Source organism: Haliaeetus leucocephalus, unplaced genomic scaffold (assembly GCF_000737465.1).
Source record: "Haliaeetus leucocephalus isolate CR32 unplaced genomic scaffold, Haliaeetus_leucocephalus-4.0 Scaffold566, whole genome shotgun sequence".
Lineage (NCBI taxonomy): Eukaryota > Metazoa > Chordata > Aves > Accipitriformes > Accipitridae > Haliaeetus > Haliaeetus leucocephalus.
The window spans coordinates 6,561,288-6,574,196 of NW_010973002.1; the positions used below are offsets into that span (position 1 = coordinate 6,561,288).

The window sequence follows — 12,909 nt, forward strand, 5'->3', positions numbered from 1 at the left end:
TACCAATGAAGCCTTCAATTTGTTTTGGGTTGGGGTCCGTTAACTTACTGTAATATACTTAACTCTTGTATAGAGCTTGTACAAACAATACAAGATTCTCAGCTGGTGTAATTTGTTATGCTAATATCAGTGAAGCTATGATAATTTATTTCAGCAGAGGATTTGTCATAGTACCTTCAGAATTTGGCTACCTTGTTTGTACTTAATCTTTAAAAGCTATATAAAAAGGTCAGATATGTAAAAGTTTTATATTACATTTAAAGACTTTCAGTCAGTTTTTATTACGTACTATATTAGATACTTAAGTTACAATAATATAAAAAATGGAACTATATTACACAAAAATAAAAGAATAAGCAAGTTAGTGTTTATAAACAATGGGGTTGACATAGCCTAATCTCTCACAGGTTTGTGGTCTTTGTCCTCTGACTTCATCAGTAATCCTCTTCTGAAAGAGACAGGAGTATTAGGTTGTTATTACAAATATTAGCCAGCCAGCTGTTGTCAAATTAAAAGAAGTAACAAGGAAATCTGCCTGACTTTCCTTCTGATCTCTTTCTCTCCTGCCCCCTGCCCCCTTTTCTAGACATTCATGAAACTTCTAGTGCCCTTTCAAATTTAGTTGAGGTTATTAAATTAATTTAAAAGTTGCTGGAGCAGTTAAGAGTCATGGAGATAAAAGGACAAAGAGCATGAATAAGTCTCATTTCTCTAGGAAATCAACCTAATTATCCAGTTTATTTTATCTTACTGGGTTTTATGCTTTCTATTTCCAACTAAATCTTCAGTTTAGAGTTGCTGTGAAGGTAGAACTTAGAAATACAGAGAGTTTTATCTCTGGGTATGTTCCAGGATAGAAACAGTGTATTCTTATTTTGGTGGTTTTCAAGGCAATTGATGTGCTAAACAATTCCAATACAAGGTAAGGAATTTAAATAAGAACTTAATTGGTTCTTATTCTGTAGGGGTGCTGTGATACACATACTCTTTGGAAATCTGCTTTGCAAGAAAATACCTTTGAATTGTATATGTGTATAATCCATTTGTACTTGGATGACTACACTTTTTCCACTTAGCAGTGGCTCAATGTGTTCTGTACTGCACCTTCTGAAACCTTTAAGACCTGTAATTCTTACTCTGAGGTTTAGTTGTGCCAGTTTCATGGAAGTTGTTCCAAGAAATTCTCTCATGACAAGTGAGAATTTCATGAAGAAAAAAAATATAATTAGGTAACTATAGAGGAAGTTTTTATTTATGTGGTGCAATTTTTAATAAGAAAGGTACGAGGTAGAGTTTTTTGCTGAGTGTCACACTTCAGTCTGCAATTTTCAGAATCTTCATCAACTTCCCAAATTTATTTTTGCTTCTTAAGGCATTTGTTTGTCTCCCATCCAAATACAGATTGGACAGAGATGTCCCTGCATGACACCTTCTGGTTGATAATTATACTTTTGGGAAGTGGCCTATTGCATACTAGTGACTACTAGGCTATTTATTCTACTCCACCACAGTAGAAACCTTCAAACTTTCTGACCTTTTTATTTCATTCTGCATTAATTTAGAGTAGATCAACATTGTCAGTGAAGTTTGAGAGTTACCCCGTTGTCTCTCCTAGCATTGCTTAAAATGTCCTTTGTAATCTGGGCAGAAAAAAACACTTAATGATGGTTTGCTTCTAAGGGGTTTTGTCAGCCATGAACATGGTACTCTGCTCTTTGATAGGAGTTCCTCACCTTTACAATATTATTTCACCCTTTTGTAATAAAAGCACTGGATTTCTTTTCTAAAGTAATTCCGTGCCAGATATTTTGGCCTCACTTCTCTTGTAATGGATCATTCTTACCATCTCTGTCAGTGATTCTACAAAAAGCAGGTATAAATTGCAAATTCACAAGTGCTAGTGTTTAAAAAAATCCCGTGTTTTAGGAGTGGAAAGTATTTCATTCCTTCTTCACTGGCCACTAGATGTCACAGTTGCACTGTATGTGGTACTGTACAGTTGCTGAAAAGCTGCCTTAAGTTGAGAGAGAAATTGGAACAACAGTAAATGCTTTGTAAAGTCATCAATAATCTGAAACCAGGCCACTGTGCCTTTCTTTTAAGTTACCAATTGTTATTTTTAACCCATTTCACCTTTTAAATCAAGGTAATTCTCAATGGGACAAACACATTTGTGTTGAAGTGTGACTATGCTTCTATTAAATCAGAAGGAAATACTCTTACAATTTTATTTTGGATCCCCGGGCAGCAAATATTATGCTATTACACTCAAAGAATTTAAAAGGTAACTCTTATTTAACCTTTTTGATTAAATATGGGATGGAATACCCACGTGTGAATCTACACTTGGGAAGTACTGCTTCTTACATTGTACATGGCTTACTTTTTGAGCTCTGAGTATGTGAAAGTAGAACCAAACTGGGGACTGGCAAACATTTGCAAGTCTGGTGTGGGATCTGTTGCACCACAAGGAGTGTCTCTCAGGCTGGTCTGAAATGACTGTTTAATACTTAGGCAGTTTTGTAGAGTTGCATTTCTTTCATTCAGCGAGGGTTGAAGGCGATCTGGCCTTTTATTGTCCCCAGTGATATTTTTACAAGTCCTGTCTGAAGTCTAGCAGGTGAGTTTTCTAAAAGGCTGAAGTGCCGGTGAGTCATATGCTATTTCCATATGTACAGAGGGCAAAACCAATCCCCTGCTAGAAGCTGTAGTTTACCCTCTTTGTGCCAGCTCCTTACCAGCTGGGAAGCAGATTCACCCGAAGTGATAACGGGAGCTATTTTACCGGTATCATTTCACAGCGTTGCCAGCAGAGGGGGTAACGTTAATGCTTTGTGAGACTTAGTAGCAGCAGCTGCTAGAAAAGTGCAAATCTCTTTTCTGGACAGTGCTGTCTACTTTTATGCTGTGTTAGCTCTCACTTCTTTGCAGGAAGTTTGTAAATGCCTTTCCTTACTACAGTCCTGCTTTTCGTTTTGCCTATAGGTTGATAAAAACCCAGAAGAAGTCAGGAGTAACTCTAATCAGTTTTGTGTATAAGGTGTAAAATAAATGATATTTCATGCAGGTGTACAAATTTACCATTAGTTAAAATGTGATTTCTGCAGCATTTCAGTCTCTGCAGATGACAGTTGACTATCAATTTAGGGACAGGGAAACTTTGTAGTGTGGCTAATTATGAAGCTCGTTTAAACAAATTAATTTCCCCTCTTGTGCTCCCTTTACTATGCTGTCATTTTCTCATGTGCATATCATTGCTTAAGCATTTCTGGGTGATCAGAGTAGTACAGTAGGTGAGTGTGTGGATGAAGGCTGGGGAAGCAATTTTTTTTTTCTTCTTTCTCCAGCACACACACAAAATAACTCAGAATTTGGAAGCGAGGAGCCCTCCTGAATAGCATGTCTCTTGAATGAGGTTACTGCCTGTCCAGTTGAACCAGAACAGATCTAGAACCCCCTCTCCGCATACCAAATCAAACAGAACAAAACCTGATATGAAATCTTTGCTGAGAGCCACCGAAGGAATGTAGAACTTAACTGTATTTGTATTAAGACGAGGTGCTGCATGCTTTAAAGGACACTCTTCTTACCTTCCCACCGACTGAACAATACCCAAAGAACAGTCAAAAATGTCTTCAAGTCATGTAAATATTTTTAAAATAAATGAAAACAAAATAACAGCAGTAAAAGAATAACTTAGCAGACTCACTAACATCCTTCTCCCTTGGCTGCTTGTTACTCTTCTCATAGAAGAGACTGAGCATGCTGGTATTTCAGACACTCCGTAGCTATTGTAAGAGAGGATACTTGCTAGGATGAAAATTTATCAGTGATTTCATTACCTTTTTTAAGTCACAGAATCTTGAGTTTTGTGCTTGAAACCTTAAGATCGCTTTGGCTACCTTTATTTACAAATATTGAAAAAGCTCAAGTAAATTAATATTAAACCAAATTATGGATGTGTAGCTAAATTCTGTGACTGCATAAAATTTTCTACTAATTCTAAGGCTGGCTCTTTCATGATTGACTTGATGTCAGGTCAGGTCCTTTTGGCAATCAAATCCATGGTAGAAGGGTCAGGGCCATAAGTTAAGAGAACCGTTGTTAACAGAATAAATGTTACTGTTGTCATTATGTGATAAAGTCTATGTATGGCATATGGAGGCTTCATTTTCAGTGATGTATAATGAAGTGAGGAAGAGATTTTTACTGTACCTGCCCTGCTTTGAGATCTTCTTAATGACTATTTGTTTTTAAACTCTTTTTCAGGATATGGAAGCAAAATGAGTGAATGTCAGTAAATGCACTGATGTGTGAGAATTGTGGATTTTATTCATACTTAAAGACTTGCATTGAGGGGGCTTTGTTTCACATTATGTCTTTTTTTTTTTCCTTGGCAGTGTTTTAAAAAGTTATGTGCATGCATAATCATATGCAGCACTTTATTGCTTATTTTTGGCAGTGCACAAGAGCAAAAATTTAATTTGCTATTTTCCAAAAGTGCATTGTGTTTATGTAATGGATTTGCATCAGTTGCAGTCTGTAACACAGTTAAGTGTTTTAATTGGCAGAACACCCACATCAAGACTTGTTTGTTTTTCTGATAAGGAAAATGCCAGCTAAGTTAGTCCATATGTTCTGTTCAAATAAGAAGCAATGTATTCACATGTAATGGCCATTCTTTAAAAATAAAATTAAAATGAAAAAGTAACATAAAACTAATGTGGAAGATGGGCAAGTTTACACATAATTATTAATTTTTGTTAATTTTCAGAAGTAGCAAATATTTTGCTAAGGCAAGCTGGTCAGCTTGCATTTTAAGTGCTTGTGGATTATGACTGTATCTGTTGATGACATGAGTAATGTTAAAATGAGAGTGTACATTGGTTATTGTTTTTTCTCAGTAGGATTTACTTGGTCTTTATTGTCTAGTGAATAATTGTCTGCTTTCAGAAGACTTGAAACTCACATACTATATTGTAGTTTAACAATACTTTAAAAATGTATGAAATGTGGTAGTAAGATGGAGAGAAAAATAGAAGTTACAGAGCTCCATTTAATGAAATACATCCTCTTCAGCTGCCAGTCATGAAGGAGCTTGACAGGCTTCTAGTGCTCCACAGCTGCAAAATCTATTTCTGCTTCTTCAGGGGAAATTGGAAAACTTCCACACTCTTTGCCAGCCCGAGAATCCCACATTAGGCATCTGCTCTGCTCTTTTTGCGGAAAGGGGACCCTGACATTGCCCAGCTGTCAGAGATGGCATTTGAACTCCTGCTGATAGTATCAGGGGAACTCCACTTAGGCTCTGATCCCAATATCTCAATAGAGAAAAAATATTCCAGCTGAATTCAGTTCCTTTTGTGTCTAGGTAATTTGTAGGAATTATTCAGAGTTGTGTTCTGGCTAGGACCTGGCTTTGAACCAAGCATTTTTAATTTCTTGGAGTGCTGATTTTCCTTCAGGATTTTTTTTTTTTCCCCACAAGGATGAAGAAGTCTTCATCATCTTTGACTTGTTGTCACAGCTAACTCTTAGAATAGAGCAGTACTGATTTTTAAGGATGTAACTTATGCAGTATATGCTAATATAGGACCAAAGTAAATTTTTATTAAAATTTATGTCCACTGACTTATATTGACTGTCCTTACCAGTGAAAACCATCATATTATTGAAAATCTAGTCAGGCATATTGTATATATATGATGACAAGTAGTAGTAGTTTGATGTGAGAAATCAGAAACTGGCTGAGAACCAGCTATTGACATGGCTTCTGATAACCGGAAGTTGATGTGGCTTCCTTTAGCTATGTGACAATTTCGTTTTGGTAATGAAATGACCAAGAAGACTGTAGTGTTTCAGTAATACACAATGAAGAATCAGACTACTGCAGCCCATTTCCAGCTGACAGAAATTAACTGCCTTTGTTCTATTGGATGTTATATTTGGTAAAAAAATAAATAATTTTTTTTTTAAAAAGTGTTATTACATTAGGTTGATCTAATTTTTTTAAAATCAAAACCTCTGATGATTGCAAGAAGGAAAAGGTCTGATGGCCACACTTGCCAAGAAACCTGGAATTTACAGAATTAAACTAATATCTGTACCAAGTGCACATCATTTTAAAAACCTTCTAACAACAGTGAGGTCTCAGAATGATTCCATGAAGAAGGAAGACGAGAATTACGCAACCAAAAGCTTACTTTCATAAATGTAAATGATTTGATAATATTTTAGCTGTATGCATAAATTACACTGGGCCCCTGAGTTGTAAGTGCTGATCAGTTCATCAGTCTATTCATGCAAGATTTGGGTATAGTGCTACAGCTAACTGAAAAACATGGGCTTAAATGTAACGAATTCAATTGTTGGAGAAGAGGTCCAGGATGTAAACCTCACCCTTAAATACTTGTTTTTTGATAGACTGTCGGCAGTAGATTAACATAAATTAAAGCTGGCAATAGGTATTATTGTGCTGTGGTTAGATTTCCCACTTCACATATATTGATACATGTCGCTAATTCTAAGGGTCGTTAAGAATATCTTTGTACTTCTAAAAAATTCTTTCTGTTGTTCGTTTTGGGGAGTTTTACCTTCTAACCTGCAGCACCTTTATTTTTAGAATTAGTCTAGAAAAAATTTTAGTTAGTTTTAACACTAGTTGTAATTTAATATCAGCCTGGATTTATTGCTAGCATTGTGTTGCAGTGGTGACAGGAGCCTGGTGTTTTCTCTGTGTCATCTTTGAAACACATGTATGTCCAGGAGCTTCTGAAGAATTTTTTATTATATAATTGCCTGTGTATTTAGAATGATTATACTGTGATCTGGTACAGAGTATTAAACGAAGTAACAGCTTGTCTTTTATGTTGTTGAGTCAATCTTCAATTTTTATTGGCACTTATATATTTCATTGTTTATTTTATTAAGTGAAATCTGTTTCTTTTATGTCCTGTGCAGAATGTGAAAGATGATGGACAGCATGTATGGAGACTGAAACACTTTAATAAGCCTGCCTACTGTAATCTTTGTTTGAACATGCTAATCGGAGTCGGCAAGCAAGGTCTCTGCTGTTCTTGTGAGTATAAGCGTTTCAGTGTCCATTTGCATACATGTCTTTTCCTAGAAATACTGTGCTCACTGCATAACAAAGAACTAGCAGCTTCCCAGTCCAAAACCATTGCCAGCACAATGGTGCCTCCCCCTTTGTCTTCTATGCTTGAGTGCTCAAGGTTCCATTTTTACTTTTGAGGATATTGGGCTTTATTGGGCTTTCAAAGCTGTTGTTTGAGGGAGTTTGCTGTATTATAATAGCTGTCAGTGTTAGTTCCTTTTGGAGCCTGCCTCTTTTTTTTTTTTTCTTTTTTTTTTTCTTTTCTCTTAGCAGGTATCATGCTTAACTTTTAACCTTCTAGTTTTGTTATTCTTCTTTTGTATTTGTTAATAATTATTCATATTCTTTACTGGGTATCAGCTAGCATGTAAGTCCCATATTTTTTATTCAAATTTTGCACAGAATTCTTGTGTTGTTAATTGTGAAGGTCAAAATCCCAGTTTCCCAGAAATCAAGTTTCTGTAACACTTCCAAAGTTTTGTATGTTTACTTGGTTTGTAATCATAAATCTCAGTCTTGCCATCCTTTCGTATATTAACTGATTATAAATTTTAACATAAAGGAATACAGAAAAACTACTGCATCTCATTTGACCTTCATTAGAGTATTAGATGCAGTTACTACAGTTCAATTCCTTGGGTTGTATCTATGTATCTCCTAATAATCTGTGTTTGGCCAGCTCATAACCTCTATCTTGAGAAACCAAATCTTGCCGAAAAATACTTCGTCTCTGTTTGAATGTTTCAAAAGATGGATGATCCATATCTTTCTTTTGTGGTGTGTTCCAGTGATTAATCATCTTTCTTTAAGACCTATTTTCTGATTTGAATATGTCTGGTAGAAGGTTCCAGTGATTGGTTCATGTTGTGCCCTGCTCCATTAGATTAATGAGATCTTTAGTACCCACTGTATTCTTCTCATGATGGTATCAAGTCACCTTTCTTTGTTCTTCTTTGATAAATTAATCAGTTTCTTAGTGTAACTTACTTTCTACATTTTTGGTATGAAAGATAGCCCATCACAGCAGATTAGGACCTTTCTGTCTGTACAATTCTATTGATTTAATTTGAGATTAGTCTGAATGAATGAGGGTTTTGGAATCAACTCTTTCTCTCTCCTCTGTGGGCCACAGATCTCTTTAAAATATAATTCAGATGTAAATCCTTCACGTGTGCTTTTTCACATCATATAATTTCATTCACAGTACTATGGAATGAGAGAGATACATTTATTAAAATTCAAACAATTAGAAATTGCATAACTTCAGATTAATAAATGCTGATGACAGTAACTGAAACATATATATATATAAAATGCTGAACTGACTGTTAGATCTTGAAATGTTACATTCTTTAATATTCTTTTATGTCAGACTGATGTAAACTTAATCCTTGTGAGGAAATATAAGATCCATGTATGTTTGAAAGAAAATTCTGTTGAGCAAATGATGTAGATCATCTTCTTCAGTAGTTATCAGAAATGTGTAGATGAGTTATATAAAGTAAACTGCCCCCAAAAGACAAGCCTTACAAGAGCTGTAATTTTCTTTGCTGCAGTGTACCTCTTTAAAATTTGTTCTTGTGCTTGGCATTTATTTGGTGAACAATAGTCCCAGAGTATCTGAAGAACATCCACATGCTCCTTTCAGTTACTTCATGCAGCAAGGGGCATGAGTCTATGTACAAAACTATTCCACTATTTCCTTATCTCACTAAGCTGCTTCTCCAATATATTTTCAAAGCATTGCTATAGATTTCATTATTTGCATTTTAGATTGTGTGGGAGGAAAAAAAAAAGGGGGGGAAACTGCAGGGGGCCTCACCATCCCTCCATGGTCCAATCAACAATGTTACTCCCTGCAGTTTGTCTGATTAATGGCTGCGCCTCCCACTGGGTTTGTGTAATAGGTGCAAGCAAGGTGTTTAGAAGTACTTTGTGCTTAATTGCTCTCGAGGTCAAAAGCATGAGACATATACCATGCAGGGAAAAATTCATTCCTAGTTTTTAATAGTTGACTCTATTGAATGCAGGTATAAGCTGTAGCATTACTTCCTCATCTAGGCACAGTTGTATAGTTGAAGCTAGGAGAGCTTTGCATTGTACCTGTCACTGGTATGTTTTCCAAATGCAGCTAGTGTGGTCTTTACAGACCTGGTCAACAATAGTAGTTACCTAAAACTGGTGTGGAGGAGTTAGGAAAAAAAAAGCTTCCCAGGAGTTGGTATTTGGGAAAGTAAGAGTTAAAGTTAGGGTGATTGCATGGAATGCATGAAAACAATTGCTATCTGAAAATGCACTAATCAGCCATTTAAGATTTATAAATCAATAGAAGGAACAACATAAATTCATTGGCTTTTATTTTTGTGCTTGCCAGCTGCTCTCATGCCTATAGTTTGTAAAATATAGATTTCTTTCTACTAGCAAATGACACCAAACCATTTGGCAGTCATCAATTTGTCTTTAATATTTTTTTCATTTGCCAATTATTGTGAAAAAAATTAGTGAGCTCTGATTTAATTAAGCCTTTCCTGTTATGCAATGATAGTACATTCTTGGATTTCTCACTTGCATAATATTTCCTGTTCTAATTGGCCTTTTGTATTCCATGGAAAAAGCAGTCTAGTTTGATTTTTCGTTGACTGATTGGATTGATTATATAGAGATGGCATGCTGGTAACGTTATTTGTTTCATAAAAATGTAGTCAGAAACACCATTGCCTCAAAATCTATTCATGTGTTTCTTTTTTCAGTTTGCAAGTATACAGTCCATGAACGCTGTGTCTCAAGAGCTCCCGCATCTTGCATCAAAACATATGTAAAGTCCAAAAAGAATACTGATGTAAGTTTGGGGTAGCATTAACTTTGCGATGTACCTGTTAATTTAGTAACTCTATGTATATCCACACTTTTCTTTTGCAGGTAATGCACCATTTCTGGGTAGAAGGAAATTGTCCAACAAAATGTGATAAGTGTCACAAAACTGTAAAATGTTACCAAGGCTTGACTGGACTTCACTGTGTTTGGTGTCAGATCACAGTGAGTATACTATAGCAAAACCTTTAAGCACAAGCTAGAGAGACAAAAGTCTGCATATCTTTTTAATAGCCTTATAATTCAAAAGGTCTCATTCAGTTTTGTCATCAGGAATGGATAGCATGTGTTTAAGAAACAGTATATGCAGAATATTCATAGGTGTCCTTAATTGTTGCAAGCAAATATGCTTAAAGGTGTACTCTGCTTCAAGACAATATACAAATGGAAATAATGTATGTCACTCTAAAGAGCAGAATTCCCAATCTATGTTATGGAAAGACGATAAAAGAGTTTTCAGTACCGGGGAAGGTCAAGGTCACTGTGACACTAGGGCAAAATCCTGATTTGTGGTGTACTGACAGGCAAATGAAATTGAGGACATCTGGTAGGATACAGTGATTTCAAGTGTCTGGGAATAATAGCAGAGACATCTTGATAATATACTAATATGGGCACCAAGTCTAATATATACAACTTTTGTGCGCTCCTTATTCAGCAGGAACCAATAACTGGAACTAATGACATTCAAGGAACACTACCCTTATAAGTGAGATCTTCATGCTAGAAGAAGCAATGCCAGTATTTCTGTTCCTAGCCAGGGCAGGATTTAAATCTAAACAGGGAGAGATTCAGCCTTCTTCTATGGTTTTTGCTTTTTTGCTGATATCATTATTATTATTGTTATGGAACAGCAGTTGTTTGTTCAGTGTTTTAAATAATAATATGAGACTGAGGCATTAGTGAATGTTTGTTTTCAACATACAAGTTTGGATGTTTTATGACATATTTTCTTAACACAAGAATACAAAATATGAAACATCATCAAAGAAAATAGATCCAGGATACTTTCAGTGATAAGTTGTTATGATTACTTAAAACCCAATATTTTAGAAGAAAGCAAATATGTAGTCCAGATTGCTGTCAAAATTTGGATAATTTATGTAGAGAGTATAACACCCAATCCAAAATTTTCACATGTAGATAATTAAATTTAGGCAATGGCTATCTGTGTTTGGATAGATAAATAAGAGTGTTCCGCTCTAGATATAGAAGTATTTACATCTGTATAATGTGTCTATATCATTCAAGAAATACATATTATGTAAGGCTCCCTCTTAAAGTCAAAGGAAGTTGCAAATTCTGTAGCTCCTCAGAAAAATTATTTTCCTATTGTTTCATGTGAGTCTGGACCAGATTTGTAAAGGCCTTTTACTTCTTGAAGATACATATCAAGATTTAGAGGATTACCATAAGAACGGATATTCACTGAGGAAATACCAAGGAATGATATATCATTGAAATCACTGTGAAGGAAGAGGCTAAATTCTTTTGAAAATATCTTACGTGCTTGTGTGCATATTTAAATGCTTAAATATCTGTCAAAATTCCAATTAAAAATGGACCTATGTTTTTTTGGCAGCCAAAATTAAAAATGTTGGCACTGAGGTTTAAAATTTTGCAGTTATCAGATCAGTAATCTAAAGATTTTTATTTTCTGTAAGAATGGTGTTGTATTTTCAAAATAACTTTATTAATATTTTTATTTAATTTTTATATCTTCAGGTGTAAATAAAACACATAAGTGAAAAATAAGTATTTTTTTCAATCTCCTATTCGCTTTTCTTGCAATTCTATATATTCTATTGCAATAACTTTCTTTGCTAATAGTAATAACTTTATTACTGAAAAAACAGTGTTTTAAATTTATAACAGATGCATGATTTTTGAATGGATATTCTAAAGTTATATAATTATCATCACATCCTTCATATGTTTTCAACTCCTTGTACAACAACTCATTTAAGGCTTGTTGCTGACATTTTTTGTAATATAGGAGGATGCTAGTTATTACACAAATAGTTTTGAGCCTCTTTCCTGCATTTTAAATATCTTTCCTTCTTACAACTTAATAGGGCCACTTCTAATGTCAAATAACTGAATCAAATCCTGAAATTTAGACGTGTTTTGCACTAAAAAGGCTTGTTATACTGAGTTCTCAGCCATGCCCACAATTCCCTCTTCCATATACTCTGTAGTTCTCTACCATGTCTCGCGAATGTTTTTTTTCCTCGTTTTCTCTCCAGCAAATATGGTTTTTCCTACTTTGCAGGCATCTGGTTGTGAGGGAGGTAATATTCTACAGGAGCTAGGTTTGGGGTAAGGGAATTTTGGGGAAATGTGTTTAAAATATGCTAAAACATTTTTTTGAGAAGAGATACATATTATTTTATTTCATTGTGTCAAAGTGTTATTTTCATTAAAGCTACATATCTTCTACCATTTCTGTTGTCTGCTATGTGCGAATTCTGTTGTCAAAGATCAGCAGAGACTACTAAGAAGATTAAGCTATATTTTTCATAGATAAGTTTGCATGCCACCGAGTAGCAAAACTGCTAATTACCATTGAATGTGTGAAGGTATTTTTATTTGATGTAACATGGCCTGGTGTGCATTAATTATGGTACAAGTAGCCTTACCACTGAGGCAGAGAATTAGCATGACAAATGATTTAGATTACAGGGCTACCAAAATAACCTCACAATACGGCTTTAACACACAGAGTAAATTGAAACTCGTTAGACTTTTATTTTCTGTTGCTAAGTAACTGCCTGAAAAGGTAACTTTCTAGTATAAATGAATATGGACAAGGCTAATATTAGGTGCTATTCAGTTCAAAATTCAGAAATGTTATGTCAACATTAACTGTACCAGATAACTTTATGAAGACCATATTATCAGTAAAGCTTATATACTTTGGCAAC

The 12,909-nt window shown here is 35.0% G+C and overlaps 1 protein-coding gene across 1 annotated transcript in view; it reads left to right on the plus strand.

Annotated features, from left to right (window-relative positions):
* The window catches only part of DGKB (diacylglycerol kinase, beta 90kDa), a 327,543-nt gene that overhangs the window by 73,775 nt on the left and 240,859 nt on the right, over nucleotides 1-12,909 (plus strand). Inside the window, exons 9-11 of the mRNA XM_010577640.1 lie at nucleotides 6,961-7,078; nucleotides 9,865-9,953; nucleotides 10,034-10,150. Coding sequence (XP_010575942.1) covers nucleotides 6,961-7,078; nucleotides 9,865-9,953; nucleotides 10,034-10,150 — 324 coding nt within the window. The remainder of the gene's footprint in view (nucleotides 1-6,960; nucleotides 7,079-9,864; nucleotides 9,954-10,033; nucleotides 10,151-12,909) is intronic.